General features: G+C 39.7%; 1 protein-coding gene across 2 annotated transcripts; it reads left to right on the top strand.

The window, feature by feature from the left end:
• Positions 1-25: 25 nt before the first annotated feature.
• Positions 26-14861, top strand: OCIAD2 (OCIA domain containing 2). 2 transcript variants are annotated; one of them, XM_017744623.1, is made up of 8 exons: positions 26-55; positions 3027-3156; positions 5527-5617; positions 6422-6475; positions 8296-8343; positions 9321-9426; positions 10622-10709; positions 13116-14861. In XM_017744623.1, exons 2-7 carry the CDS (start codon positions 3097-3099, stop codon positions 10701-10703), a joined length of 441 nt encoding a protein of 146 aa, XP_017600112.1. In that variant the 5' UTR covers positions 26-55; positions 3027-3096; the 3' UTR covers positions 10704-10709; positions 13116-14861. The 2 variants fall into 2 exon arrangements, with proteins under 2 accessions (XP_017600112.1, XP_017600111.1); XM_017744622.1 differs by lacking the exon at positions 26-55 and adding an exon at positions 2287-2405.
• The last annotated feature ends 452 nt before the right edge of the window (positions 14862-15313 follow it).

The raw sequence follows: 15313 nt of genomic DNA, 5'->3' as shown, positions 1-15313 counted from the left end.
GGGGCCCTTTCCCCTCAGTGCAGGAAGCGCGTTGATGTGCTGGAGGGTGTGGAGTGTAAGTCCTGTTAGGAGCGGCTGAGGAAGCTGCGCGTCTTTAGCCTGGGGAAAAGGAGGCTCAGGCTTATTGCCCTCTACAACCACCTGTAAGGAGGTTGTAGCCAGATGGGGATTGGTCTGTTCTCCCAGACTAATAACAGGACAAGAGAACGTGGCCTCAAGCTGTGCCGGACGAGGTTCAGGTTGAACATCAGGAAGAATTTCTTCACAAAAAGGGTGATTAGACATTGGAATGGACTGCCAGGGAGGCGGTGGAATGGACGTGACACTTAGTGCTATTATCTAGTTGACAAGGTGGTGTTTGGTCAAAGCTTGGATTCGATGATCTCAGAGGTCTTTTCCAGCCTAATTGGTTCTGTGATACTGTGAAAGCAATCCTCTGTGCTGGCCGGGCGAGGACTGCCCTGGGTGAGGGCACTGAGCAGCTGCTGCATTCCCCAGCGCCGTGCTGTCAGGTGGTGGTAAAGAGTTTTTCATTGACGACCTAGTGCAGCTACTCTGTAGACTCTCCTTTGAAATAAGAGCCTGAGTTTAAAACAAAGAGCCAGTTTAGATAGGTGTGAAACATGTTGAGTCTTGCCACCTTTCGTTTTCCTCACAATGGTCCTTGAAGCGCCTCTCTGAAATCCTTGATGAGTTGTCTCGGTGATGAGTGCCCTGGGCATAACTGCCCACTGCATGTACTAGTTAATACATGCAATTTTGGCTCCCTCTTTCTTCCCCAAAGTAGCCCTAGAAATTATGGGGTCACCATTCCTATTCAGAAGGAGACTTTTTATTGAAAACAGAGTATAGGAAGTTGACAAGTCTCACATTAGAAAAACTTAGCTATCATCTTGCATACTGCTTCTTTATCATCCCATTAGAGGTATTGAATCCATGAGATTTTTCAGGAGCCTGATATTAGCATTTTCTTCCATAAATGAATAAATGATCCAGAATAGTTCTTGTAGAAGATGATTAAGTTTTTTGAATATTTGATCCTTGCAAACCACATTGATTTAATCTTGTATTATATAGGTATTTCACTTAAACTAGTATAATACAATTGGGGAATTCTTCCCAGAATATATAGTTAATTGTTACACTAAGAATTACATGTCAGGTTGAGAAAATAGCAATGAGTATTACAGAAAATTGCAAGAAAGTTAAATTTCTTCAGTAAGCTAATGGAAATAAAGTTAATTTCTGGGATGACACTTGTCTTTGCAAGACACAGGGCCTCAAAATACTGGAACACTTTTGCATTCCTCAGATAGGAGACAGCATGTCTGCTAGGTATGAATATTAATAATTCAGTTACATAATATTTTTATGACATGACCTCTGTCTCTTTGTTTCATTCTTGCCAGTATAGCTTTTAGCTTTCATCCCATGAAAGATGGGATGATGGGAGATGTACCATGAGGCTGCTTAAAGGGCTAAATATTTGGGGGGTTCATGATGTTGAAGCAGTAGCATAGCTGAATAACTTATAATTCAGGAGAAACATGTACTTAGGGCAATATAGGAGTCCAATGGCAAACTGCAAATCTTTATAAACTTAATTTATACCATTCTTTTTCCCTTGTTTTATTATTATCCTCCTGTGACTCAGCTGTTTTATCATCGTGAAAAAGACAAGCACTTTAAATCTGTTGCAGCAGTTACAAACTGTTTCCAGTGATTATTTTTATGCAGCCGTCTGCCCAAGTAGGCTTTGTGAGTAGATAAGAACAAGAAAGCTGATAAGAATAAGAAAATTTGAGTGATTTTTGATTGATGCAAATCTCTTTAAAGTTTTATGCATCTTTCTCATATTCTATGTCCTTTTTTTGCATTAAGTGACAAGAGACTGATAAAAACTAAATTGCTCTCAGACTGAGGAAGACAGTGCAGAGCTGTGAGCTTCCCTCATATAATATGGGTTTTCAAACCTACGTTTTTTTCAAAGACACAGTGATCACTGTCATTTCTGCAAGTGTCTGAGAATGAAGTGCAGACTGGTGCGAATGCAATGCTTTATTTAAGTTTTTTTTACCAAGGGGAGAGGAGGTTATGTTGCTTCTGTTCCATTTCTTAAAAAAGCTTCACTGTCTGAATGTCTAATGTATGTGAAGCAGACGTTGCTTGAGCTTTATAGCTATGTAACTGACCCCAAAATAAGTGCAGGAAGTGGTTTATACAGTAATACTGTGAATGCCAAAAAACATTTAGGTCAATAAATTGTTGCATATCTTTTCTGTTTAACTCTGCCCTTCACAGTCACTTCAGCCTTGCTCAGTGCCACCATTCTCAGAAAGTACTTTTGGAAAAGCAGAAGGGCCCTCTATGTTAATAAAGTGCCAGACCATGCAGCAAAGTGCTAGGTAAAAATCCAATTTACATGTTTGAATTACTCTAGAAATAAATGAGTTTCCTTCTTGCTTTTCCCTAGCAGTGAAGTTCTCAGGCATGGAAGATTGCAACTCTAAAACTCTTTGGAATCTATTTATTCTTTCTTGTTATTTTTTTAAAGGATGTTTGTAACTGAACTGTGGTTTTGGAATTACAGATATGGTTTGTGATAGGCTTGCCTGGTGGGTCCCATGGAATCCAGGCTTCAAATGATGGCAGTGAGGATAGAAGTAGTGCAGTAATGCTGGACAGCACTCTGAAGAGGCTATTTCTTGGACCTGCAGTACATTAAAAAATTAGGAAGGTTTTCAATTACTTGCTCATATTTATTTGCATTTCTTCATGATTGAGCATACTGCACTAGGTCATGATTCAGCATTTAATTGTAGTTACTGACTTACCTGCATAAGTTACACACAAGGCTGTGTTGCTGATAAGTGATACACTGTGCTGTAGACTGTGTATCAGGTGACTGAATGCTGTGTGCTGTAAAAAGTACACTCCTTTCAACCTGGTCATTTTTGTTTCTAGATGAACACTGGACTTACAAATATCAGTATGTTATCTTGACTTTTTACCTTTGTACCTAGCAGAAAGTAGCCAAGCATAAAGCGCATAGCTTCTGCTGAACAAGAGCAGTAGCAGAGTACAAGGAAAGAGACAATGTCTTCTGGAACAGTCCAACAGGAGAGTCAGATACCTCCAATAAAGCAACCTGGATGGGTAAGCTGGGTTTCCTCCCTTATATTTCAATGCTATTGCTAATGAATAACTGGGATTTTGCCTCAGTTGCTCTTACTGAAGAGAGAAATAAGTGTCTGTTAGCTTAAGCGTGTACATGAAGAAGGGAAAGGACAGTGTGTTATTTTTCCTGGTTCACTGTGCTCAGAGGGCTAGGAGTTGTGAATCTTAAGTCTCTGATTTATGCCCTGAGTTACAAGCTGGCATAGCTGGCATGGTGTCAGAGTACAAGTCCAGTACAACCTGTCCCCAACAAGTTTCATATGCACATGTCTGTGTATTCAGAGGGGGAGAAGGGAACAGTATGGCACAAGGATCTGGTCTACAGCTGTACAGAAGATGAACATTCTCCTCTGATAGAGAAATTGAGGAATTCAAATGTGGTACAGTTTTTTGCTAACCAGTCACTACCAGAGGGCAGCAGTATTGGGCTGATCTGCAAGGAAGGGGCACAAGTGACAGCAGGGTGGCAGGGGCTAAGGCCTCAGGTACAGGGAGCACAGTACCCAAAAAAGGAAGAGAGGAGATCCAATGATGTTAACCAGGGTCAGCCTACAGTCAGTTCAGTGATGCCAGGCAAGTCCATAGGAATAAGGCAAGTCTGATGCTAAGCCAGGTGATCACGTTAGCACGGCAAGGTAAGACATACCTACAACACAGTTAAGGCAAGGGCCTGAGCTTATATACAGCTCCTGAGCTGAAAGGCAGAGTCCCTGGGCAAAGCTTCTTGCTGTTTTCTCTGAGCTTTGCTCTTTTCACAGCAGTCTAATTCAGTGTTACACAACTGTGCCATGTTAGAGCTGACTCTGAGCCCAAGCAGCTAAACCCCTGGCAGGATATGTATGGAGACAGAAAGGTTGCAAAGCCTGTTGGTGTGCTTGGGGCTCTGACACTCATTTCCTTATCTTTCAGTCAGCCTGTTTGTATTTTACTGTATTTGCTATGACCTTGCTCTGAAACCAGTTTGAAGTGGTTCTCTGTGGTCTGGAGTGGAGTCAATTCTGTATTGTTCAGCCAAGCAGCACCACCATTAACCTCTGTGGGAGCAGTGCTTGAAGAAGGGCTGAGATATTAATTAGCTATAATGTGAAATGTGTGGCTATGGCCAATAAATGCATTTCATTATTATGGCTATAAAATCATGGATCAGTCAGGCATAAAATGAGATAGAATCCTGTAACAGATGAATGTGCTCTTTTTCCCAAGACATTGCTTGTTCTATGATGTCTGGTTTTTCTTTCAAGAATATGTGTGTTTGAAGATGTTGTGTTTTTATAGAAAAATGTTAACATTTCAGTTAATTTTAACTTAATGACAACTCCTTTCCCTTGGCTTTTCTTGATGAGCACAATGTCATGGTATGGAATTGGACTATCCCTTGGATCAGCTGGGGTCAGGTGTCCCAGCTGTGTCCCCTACCAAATTCTTCTGCACCCCCAGCCGATTTGCTGGTGGGGAAGCCTGAGAAACAGAAAAGGCCTTGACTCTGCGTAAGCTCTATTCAGCAGTAATTAAATATCCCTGTATTGTGAGCACTGATTTGGTCACGAATCCAAAACCTAGCACCATACCAGTTACTATGCAGAAAATAAACTCTTGTCCAGTCAAAACCAGTACACCCATTTATTTCAGATGTCTGATAATGACACTACAAGTGCTAACGCTGAGTCTTTTCTTAGAGAAAGAAAAATAATCTTACATCTACAGGTCAATACTCTGGATAGTAGACTGCAAGAGATAATACTGTCACTTTTTCCTCTCAATCACAGTGGGTGAAAAAAGAGCTACCTTAAAGAAGTCTATTGGTGGCCTAATTTGTATTAGGGTGAAGCCAGTATGGTTGAGTTCAGTTAATGCCATGGATATATTTAAATTGCTCAGAGAGGAAGTTCTACTAGTGGGGAGTCTGGCAGAGTTTATGTTGACCCTCTTCTGAATACTTGCAAAATCTGCTCTTACTGAACTTCAGTTGGCTTCTGTACAGAGCAGAACTTGATTTTTGAAACTGCCACTCTGCCTTTATTTCCTGTCATTTCTTTCTGGGAGAGATAATGTAGCTCATGAGAATAAAATTACTAACAGATATAAAGCAATATGCTTCTGAGGCAAGCAGCAGCTGAGTAATTGTAGGAAAGACCAACAAGATGGGTGGTTTAAACTTAAAACCTATGTAGTTCTTTCTGTTTCTGTATTGGGGCATCAAGATTTTGTCACACCGCTAACAACAGAATGGGGAATTTCACTTGGAGGTTTTTGTATTTAATTTTTTTAAAAATAATTTATCTTCTTTAATTATTTTTTTTCTTCCTGTGAGATTAAATTCAGCAAACTAATCCAGGTTTATGCTTTCAGCCAATGTTGTTTTGTCCCATCTCCCAAATTCAAGATAGAGAGATTGCAAGGATCCGTAAAGAATGCAAACAGGAAAGTTTCTGGTACAGAGGTGGGTGATCCAAAGTCATTCTTACCACACTCACCACACAGAATGACTTCTTGATGTATGTATGCAAAACTGTCTGCAAAATGCTTTTTTGTTGGAACACTGTTGTGGGTTTACTATGTCATGTTAAATTAAGCATTGTATTCTTAAAGGATTGATTGAATTGCTTGCGTAATCGTTGTAGGTAAAGGTGGTTGAATTGAGGTCTTGTTTAATGTGAACTTTAGCAATTGTAGAGTTGGTTCTATTCTTGAAGTCCATTATTACAACCACCTTAGAAATGTTTTACTTCATTACATACTTAGTGCCTTTGAATGGAAGGCAGGCTACATGTCTTTGATTCCTGAAATTCTTTGTGTGTTAGGACATGTAAAAGTTTAGTACTCAGTGTTTTAGTGCCTTTTAAGTCCACCCTCTCAGTTTGTGTCTAAATTACGTATTTCCTGAATGGAGAAGATTGAAAAGGGTTTCAGCATTTCATCGGAGCTGCTGTCATTACAAGTGTTGCAGTAGTTAGAGGAGATACTCAGATTGTGGAAACTATTATGTAATAAATATGTATGTATATAGCATTAGCTCCAGATGTTACAGCATGGCTGATGTCTAATGTGTGAGGACATCCTTGCTTTGAAGAGAATTTAATCTGAATGAGCAGGTATAATAGGTGATTACGACAGTAGGCAAAGTTAATGTTTAGAAGTAGTATGTTTAACATTAGAAACATAAAACATTTAATATATAAGAGTATTTACCAAATAAGTAGTGAATTTTGGCTGACACCAGCTACTCTCCTTTTCATTTGCACAGGTCTTCCTTTATCTCTTGGAAGCATGCTTGTCACCCAGGGGCTAATCTCAAAAGGTAAAGATAAAAAAATACATTATTAAAGTGCTGGTTTTTAATACCAATATTCCTCTCACTCATTACCGTCATTGTTATGGTGATTTGATTATTATGTGTGCATTGCCACAGTCATTCTTTTGAAAGAACATGAACTAAAAAGAGAATTTGCAAATCCAAAGACTGGTGGCTGGATTCTGTCTCCATGATCACATGTATTTGAGTAGAGCCTTCACTGGGGCAGCCTGTGGGGCAGAGCATTGTACAACCCGAGCGGGGGTGTTAGAATTGGGTACTGTAGCTCTAACTGTTGGTTTATTTGAAAAATGCTGGCAATGCTTTTACAGTGACCATGTATCAATATGACTACAGCTTTGGTGCAAAGGGACAAGGAGTACTGCCAAAGTGAGGAGACAGAGAGCTTTCTGTAGAGATGGCTTACGATCTGCAGGCTAACACAAAAGAAAATTGTATTCTGTTTATGTGGTGGACGAGCCTGGTTCTACACATGGCACCTTCAGTTTCCCTGCTGGGGGCCTTGACTGTGTAGAAGTTTGAGGTGAGTGTTTTGGGGAAAGATTGAGGGGCATCCACGCTGAAGTCTGCTAAGCTATACCACAAGAGGCTGATGTGGGTTCCCTATTCCATCCTTGACCTAAGAGCTTGTAGGGAGACAGCGAGGGAAGAAGTAAGAGAAGGTGTGTCAGAGAAGGAATACACATTCAATAAAGGATGAGCAGCGATAGGAAGGGCACTGGGGCTGTCTCCATAGCTAACATGCCAGCCTCTGGCACCAGGTACTCTTCTCAGTTTCTGTTCATTGTACTTGGATGTTTCTGACCAGCTGTGAAGTAACAAATGCCCTTATTAAATAATCATTACTGTGTGTCAACAATTGGAGGGGAGTGATTAGAAACAAACAACACTTTTGTTCCTCCCTCGGCTGAGAGACACAATATAAAATTGCATAGATCACAGTGGGCAAAGGCCCTTGTGCTTAGCATAGGCTGAATGCTTCTCTGTCTAAACACTCTTCTGATGGCTGCACACAGTACCCTGCCTCTAGAAGAAGCTGGAGCTTCTATGCCTCATTATTACTATCTGAATGCATGTAACAGTGCAACCAGTGTTCGCTTCCCTTCCCTTTGCCACGGTAGTCTTGCTGTGTGGAGCCCTCCTCCACAGCATGGCACTCCTCTGCCAGACACATAGCTCTCAGAGGAATACTGGTTTCACCTCCTGAGCTTAACTGGGGGAATGTGGATTTTGGTGGAAAAGCTAAAGACAGTTTTTTGCTTTTCTTGTTTAGCACACTGTGTTCCCCTCTTAAAGGCCCAAATGTGTGATCTTTCCAGAGGAGGAGGCTAGATACCAGTGGTACAGTTTTAATCAATAGCCACAGAAAGCTGCCAAAGAGCAGTTTCGTCCTACTTACACAGCACAAGAAGCTGGACCCTGTGTAAGAGATTTAATTTTGCTGTTTTATATGCAGGGTTGGTTTGTGCTGAAACATAAGCCACCATCACTTCTGCAGTGCTGCAGGTGTCACCAGTGGCAGACATGCTGCTTTCATGTTGGTTTACATTCTGAACTCCTGCTTGAGCTGAATCCTGCAAAGTCCAGGTTCTCTTCCTCTTACGACTCTAGGACTACCCCAAAACACATGCACTAAGAACTAGTGGAATGCAAAGTGCCCTGATGTACTGAAATCTGAGTTAGTGGACTTCATACCATCCTCACCTTAAGAAATGCAAAAGCCTGTAGGAAAATTGGTGCCCTGGTTTTGAGTGCTGATGAGTTCTTCAAGTGCATAAGCTTTCTGATCATTTCCTTTTTTGTAGGCATTTTCTCAGCAAGCGCAAGATTTGGTCCATACCCCAAGATGGCAAGTAAGTTGCACCCAATTCTAAAAGGAAAGGAAAGGTTCTTTACAGGCAGTATGCAGACCTTAGATGCATCTCTCTGAATTTCTTTCCAAAATCTTATTCTTTTGGAATTTATATGTTACCCCAGCAGATTAGGAAATCAGGTTTCTGATGTGTTTAAAAATAAATGTATGAAACATGATTCTTCTCATGTAAATATTTTCAGTAGCAGCTTATGTTTATGTAATGCAATCTCTCAAATTGGTATAAACTCCAGCCTCCACTTTGTTTTATAAATTATGTCAGCCTCATTGATCAGCTGTGCTTGGCAGATTGCACAACTTATGGTATCAAGAAGTCATGATACTATAATATATAAAATGGTATGGTCCTTTTCGTGTTTTCATTTGACTGATCTCAACTGTCTAATTCAAAACCATGGATTGATAAAGAAAGCAAATGGAAGCACAGAAACTGTACTGTACAGTGAGGTGGCTCATAAATGACAAGAAATTAAATTTATTCCTTCTTCAGATTGAAGTAGTCTTTTATTCTGACTCCAATGAAAGCCACAGTGCAACAGTATGGCAAATTGATGTTCTGGCTTCTTAGAAGGCCAGAGAAGTTGGTGTTAAAAGTGTGATCATTAGAAGTAAACCATGGTGTGCAATCAAAGGCAAGACCAATTAGTGCTGACATTGTGTAGTAAATTTTATTTTCTCTAATCTGTTCCTCTAAATATTACATCCTTTTCCTGTATGCAGGAATATTATATCCTTTTTCTGTATGCATTGTTTTGGACCAGTTGCTCTCTCTCATGATAGGTAACCAGTTTTCAGTAGTTATTTAATTCACCCTGTAATCCCTGTGTAACTTCACGTGTTTGTGACGTGTTCTGAGAAGATGTGATACACAATTTGTTGTATGATTAAAATGGAGCCAATAGCACACTCCTGATTTAAGCTCTTGTATTAACAATGTTTTGTTATCTGTCTCTATAGTTGCTGGTGTCTTAGGCTTTGCCATTGGAAAGATGTCATACATGGGAGAATGCCAAAAAAAGTTTCAGAAAATTGGTATTGCACCATTTGGTCCACAACAAAAAAGGTCTGTGCTTATTTGAATTATTAAGCCTAGATCAAAATAGTCTAAAACACACTAAAAATTATATGCAGCAGAACTATGAACTTAAGTTCTGTGATCAGATCCTGAGGTGCTAGTCATAGGCTATATATTGCAGTATTAGAAACTACTACACATTCTTCAGAAAATGCAAATTAAACTCACTGTAATACCTGTTACTAGGATATCCATGATTTCAATGAAAATTTTGTACTTTTAGGTGTGATGTGACAACAGTTACTAGTTCTATTTTCATCTAGTGTCATACTGCTAAGATTGTCTGTGTTATCACTTCGACCCTTTGAGTCTTCCTTTGGAACATACATCAGGCCAAATATGCTACAGATTTTTTATAATGTTCTCATATTTTAACAAAAATTTAAATCTCAATCCATATTCCAACTTTCCCCTCCTCTGTGGCTTTGCCCAACCTCATACTGTCACGCCAAGCCATGAAGAGCACAAACTGAGAGGGTGTTTTTTCCACCTTGCACCTCTAACCATAGAATAGATCTCAGTGGTCGACTTCTGTCGCCTGGCAACTCCACATTTCAGTCACTGTTTTCTCAACTTCACATAAAGTACTCCTTCACATCCAATCAGACTCTGACTTCTTTCCCAGCTCCTCCTTCAAATGCCTGTTATACTCTCTGTTCTCGATATGGCTTCTGGTACAAACCTTTCACTCACAAAATTTCCAAAAATTCTACACAAAAAATCGTTCTCCTTTGTCTTTCCACGTTTTTCCCCCAGACCAACATGCCTATAAAAATGCCTGACTGATAATGGGAAGCTTCTTCATTGTTCATCTATTTCTCTACTTGTATTCTTCCCCCACATAAAAAGCTATATACTTGGTATTACACAAAATGTTATACACCTTACTCCTAGCTCAGTTTGCTCATAGGCAGAATGGCAAGGACCATCTTTTGCCGTTATATTTTGAAAATCCTGTTATATTTTGGCAATTGCTAGAAGGAGTACTTAATATTAATTAATGGGGGTTTATTGGCTGAGACATTTAGATGTCATATTTTGCAGTTTATATCCCATATTACAAGAATTGGGGAATATAGGCAAGAGATAACTTCTTCAAGAACTTTTGCCATCATGCTATACGGTTGTATTAGAAGAAATCCAGCAAAATTCTTCAATGTTTTATTTGCTTTCAATATTGTAGGCAGTGTCATCATGCTTGCAAAGAATGTAAAGCAAAATTGGGATCAAATGAGAGCGAAGATTCAATTCCTTCAGCATCTTAGTCCCAGGTAGTCAACCTTGTAATTTTTTTTAAAATCTCATGTTATTTTCCATGTTGAATGGTATTCTTCTTTTGAACAATATAGTGAAAATCACAGATTTTAATAATGGATCAAAATCCAAGCATTACTCAAGGAAATACTCCGTATCTGTAATTTCTGATTAATTTTGTTCTTATTTTTACATTGCATACCTTTTATGCTAATTTTAAATCCCCCATCTCTGAGGAGTTTTTTTCTTTAGCTGTAGCAGAGTATTGCTGATTGACCTGAGTGGAATTAATTTGGATCAACTGCTTGTATTAAAACAAATGCAACTCCTTTCAATTTCCAGCTTGTTTTACTTAAGAATCAAATAATTATGGATTATGTTGGTATTTAAAAATGTACTGAAATACTGAGAACTAAAAGGAGACACAGCTAGGTGTGGGATTTTTGCATTCAGTACTACAGTTTGACTAGAGCCTTAGTGCAGTAGCAGAATAGTGATGCTCGAGCAGCCTGCTGTGGTGGGGCAGGGGACATGACTCATGTGGTGTTTTCACCCCAGAAAGGGGCAAGTTCCCTTTATGAAAAAGGAGGGTTTACAGGGTGGAAGGTAGGAGAGTGTTTAAAAGGACTTGCACTCTATGAAAAACAGGCCAGCAGCTGGGTTTTTTAAGAATGCTTTCACACTTTTTGCTTGTGGTAAGCTGGCCTACATTTCTCACAGGCAGGAGAATGTGTGAAAGTGTTGCAAATAGCTTGGCTGCCTGCAAGAGAGGAGAGCACAGGGCCTGTTTGAAATCCTGCCATGTGAGTTTATATAGCTAAGAACAGAAGCCTGATGCAGAAATTGTTGGATTAAGTCTGGCATATATTATGTAGGAATTTAGACAAGGATATTGATAATAGTCCCTTTCTTACTCTTAAGTGTGTGCTCACAGAGGAATAAAGAGGAATATCCTATCAGAACCTGTTTACTTGCCCAGAAGAGAGATTTTGATGGACTTTTATTATGCAACAATGCATTGTGGCAGTGAGGATGGAAAAGAGTTTTCAGAGTTCTGAAAGAAGCCATTAGAATAAAGTCCTGATTTTGATCAACTTTGGTTCAGCATCTTATATCAAGTGCTGCAAGTGCTCAGCCACTTGCAGAAAATGCACTTTGGCTTAGGCTCACCTAATAGGGTTGTGCCAAAAGAGCAGTGCTTCCCTTGTGCCAGCTATAGAGATCGTGAAGTGAGTTGGCCCTCCAGATCAGCTCTCTGTGCTAGTTTGGTATGAGGAAAGGGGTAAAAAAACCCCCAAAACTTTCTGAAAGGTTTCTTGCTAGTGCCAGCATGAGGGAGGGAGTTAGCAAGACTTAATGCTGATAATTCAGGTAAGCCTGAATGAATAACATTCTAAATCCATTAGCAGTTATGAGTTGAATTAACCTCTTGCAATACTGTGCCGATTAACTGCTTTGGAAGATTTTCTTTTAAATTAAATGCTTATGGAGGCTCACTTATTTCAAATAAGAACCCCAAAGCATATTTAATTGAGGATGGTCACTTACTAGCAATTACCTGTGTAGAGAAATTAAATATTTATGGTGGGATTTACCTCTGCTGTTTGTCAGAGCTGCAGCTTTCTGAACCTTCAATACAAACACATTCTGTTTTTCAGCCTTCCTCTGTGAGCTGACAGTATTTTTTCTGGTGTGCCAGTACCAGTTAGCTTTTAAATAAATTCCAAATTGTCTCAAATACAAAGGAGCCTCGCAGCTTTTTGAGGGGAAGAACACAGGATGCCAGAGGCCCCTCTCTTTGTTTTCTTCCTGTAATGGGTCCTGGAATTTCTGCTGTGGAACCTGTTCCCTGTTCCAGCTCACATGTTCATCAAAGACATTTTAACAGCAGCTTAGGTCTTCTTGTTTGGTTTTTAGAAGATCTTGAAAGCTTAGTCAAAAACTTAGTTTGAAAACAAATGTAAGATAAGTGTATTTCTTTCAAGTTTTAATTGCTGTAACGAAAAAGCCATTATATTTGGGCCAGTGTGGTATTTTGAATTTGCCAGAAATCAATTTTGATGGACAGGTTTTAGAAACTTAGGAAAAGAAGTACTGTAAGCATTGTGTTGTTTTGTGTACTGTTAAACCTCTTCTCTGTTTTGATAAAAGTTCTTAATTTAGCATGCTATGCTCTAAAAATGTGCAGACCCCCTGCTGAGCACATCTTGCTACTATCCATGCTAAGCATATGGTGCAAGCTCTGGCAGTGCTTAGGAAGACCACCCAGATAAAATTGTATTCATGTTTATGAGTCCAAAGGTAATGTCTTTTATCCTCAGGGACTCTGGAATGTTCTCAGAGAAATCACCAAGAAGCTACATGTTTCACACTGAAAGCAAGGTGCTACTCCTAAGTAACAGGTCCTTTTATTCTATTTACAGATGTGGTGAACATGATAAAAACCTTATGGACCAGCTTCTTTCAAGGCACTTTTCTGTAGATGAGAAATAATAATTTAGTGATTCTATCTCTTGGATTTGGTATAAATTGACTTATTTGAAATAGTTCTGTGTTGTTATATAGTTCGGTTTGCACTAAATACCAGTTTTTTGTAATGCGCCTTTTGAAATACACTCCTCTCTTTTCAGCACGTGTTGGTTTATTTTCCTCTCTTCTGTGCAACTCAGTTCTTAGTGCTGAAAAATTGCATTTGTCTATTGTATTTAGATGCTGGCAATACTTTGTGTAGCAGGCAGAGTGGTTTATGATGGAATGTTTGTCTATGTCAAATGGAAAGAGTGTGAGGATGTTTCAGGGGTTTGCACAGTGAAGCAGCTGTTCAGTCTCTGAGCTGACCCCTTGGTTATGGAGTACTTTAAGAGTACCAAATCCAGGGAATTGTCACGCTCCAGTTACTATGCTGAATGAACTTCCCATAAGCCAGTTTTACACAAAGGTCCACTTTGCCAGGGATACGAAAAGTGGGTGCCACATTCATGAACAAGAACACACAATATTTTGGAACAGTTTGTGGTCTGCACAAAATCTGAGGCCACCAGATGTTGAAAAAAACGACCAAACCTAGATGGCACATGCTCTCTACAAACAGCAGGACACACAGTCTTCCATGAAACATCTCAGGAAATCAAAAGCAGACACTTCCCCTAAACACAGTGATGGCTTTCACATGGGAAGAAATGCACAGCTACTGGGAAGTTTGGGCTTCAGTGTCAGCTGATGAAGGCTGTCTTCTGTGGGGTTCTTCTGTTTGCTTTTATCCTGTGCCTATGGTTAGTGCCCCTCTTTTGAACAAGCTTCTGTGGGCATCTTTACTTGGACACAAAAAGATTCTGCAAGCAAAATATATAGTATGGAAAAGTGTAATGTAACTATTAATTAGTTAGTAAACACAAAAGACATTCTGGATTTGACAAAGTGATTAACATTGAGTACTGAACTTCCTTGACTCAACAGCACTTGGACAGCCTTTCCTATCCAAGCAGCCACCAGGCAGAAGGGGAATGGTTGGACTGACTAGACTCCCTGTCCTTTTCTTTCCTACAAGATTTTATACTTTTCTACTTGGTGTTTAGCCTCTTGAATTCTTGAGCTGCTAAGAACCCCTGTCTAAACAGGGGCTTCAATTTTACACTTCCTACTTTTCTGCAGTATTTTTCCACAGCTCTTTCAGTTGGAGTCAGTGATACACAGCGGTGCTGTGTCACAGCTGATGCTGGGTACAGGCGGGAGACCCTGGGAAAGCCTTCCACAGGGGCTCCACGTCGAGGGGCTTACACAACCACAGAGAAGGCGACCTCCTTTGTGAAAATAATGTAATTGTCATGGGTGTACTGTGATAGCCACCAAAACTTGAATGGTGACATGTCTGAGCTACTTCCCCTTCATCTGTCATCTGCTGTCAAGATAACAGCAAGAAGCTGCACCAAGGTTAGTCATGCCTGGAAGGGAGGGAAGCCATCACATCCAGGTGGTGCCAAGGAGAGTGATGCACGTGACAGAGGACCTTTCATGTCAGACTCTCAGAGGCTGTTCTTGCGGTCAGTGTTACCTCTTGATCAGTGTTACCTCTTGATTACAACTTAGCTACTGAACTTTGCTTTAAATGTAATTTTGGTTATTTTTTGCTTTCAGTTATTTTTCTGTAATAAATATTCTGATGTATAAAATTTCTTGTCTCCTTTTTTCCTAGCTTTGTTTCCATACTTTGCAAAAAGCTGATTAGCTAATTGTGTGGATCTAAGTTCATGAGCTACTGTGATACAGGTATGGAAAAAAGGCAGTTTGTGAATCTTAAGATGTATTAGCACTAAATTTATGCATATCAAAGGAAAAATGAGCACAGCTAATGGGAAGACTGTTCTTTGAAGGTCTTTTTACTACAAAACAGCTGCTTTTAATTATGTCCAGTTTAATGAGCTAATCTTTGTTGACCATTGCTATTGTGCATTTCATACAAGCAGGTTAAAGAACTTATTTTTAATTGAAGCAGAAGTTGAATGCATTGAATTTAGGGGTGTTGCTTCTTTAATAAGAGGGGAAGAGATCTCCAGGAGGAAAAACAGTTGACCTTGCAAAGGTAAACTAAACTTTTCTTAGTGTTTTCTTACACTGATAATAG

Source organism: Corvus brachyrhynchos, unplaced genomic scaffold (genome assembly GCF_000691975.1).
Source record: "Corvus brachyrhynchos isolate BGI_N302 unplaced genomic scaffold, ASM69197v1 scaffold17, whole genome shotgun sequence".
Lineage (NCBI taxonomy): Eukaryota > Metazoa > Chordata > Aves > Passeriformes > Corvidae > Corvus > Corvus brachyrhynchos.
This window is presented reverse-complemented; position numbering and strand designations above follow the sequence as displayed.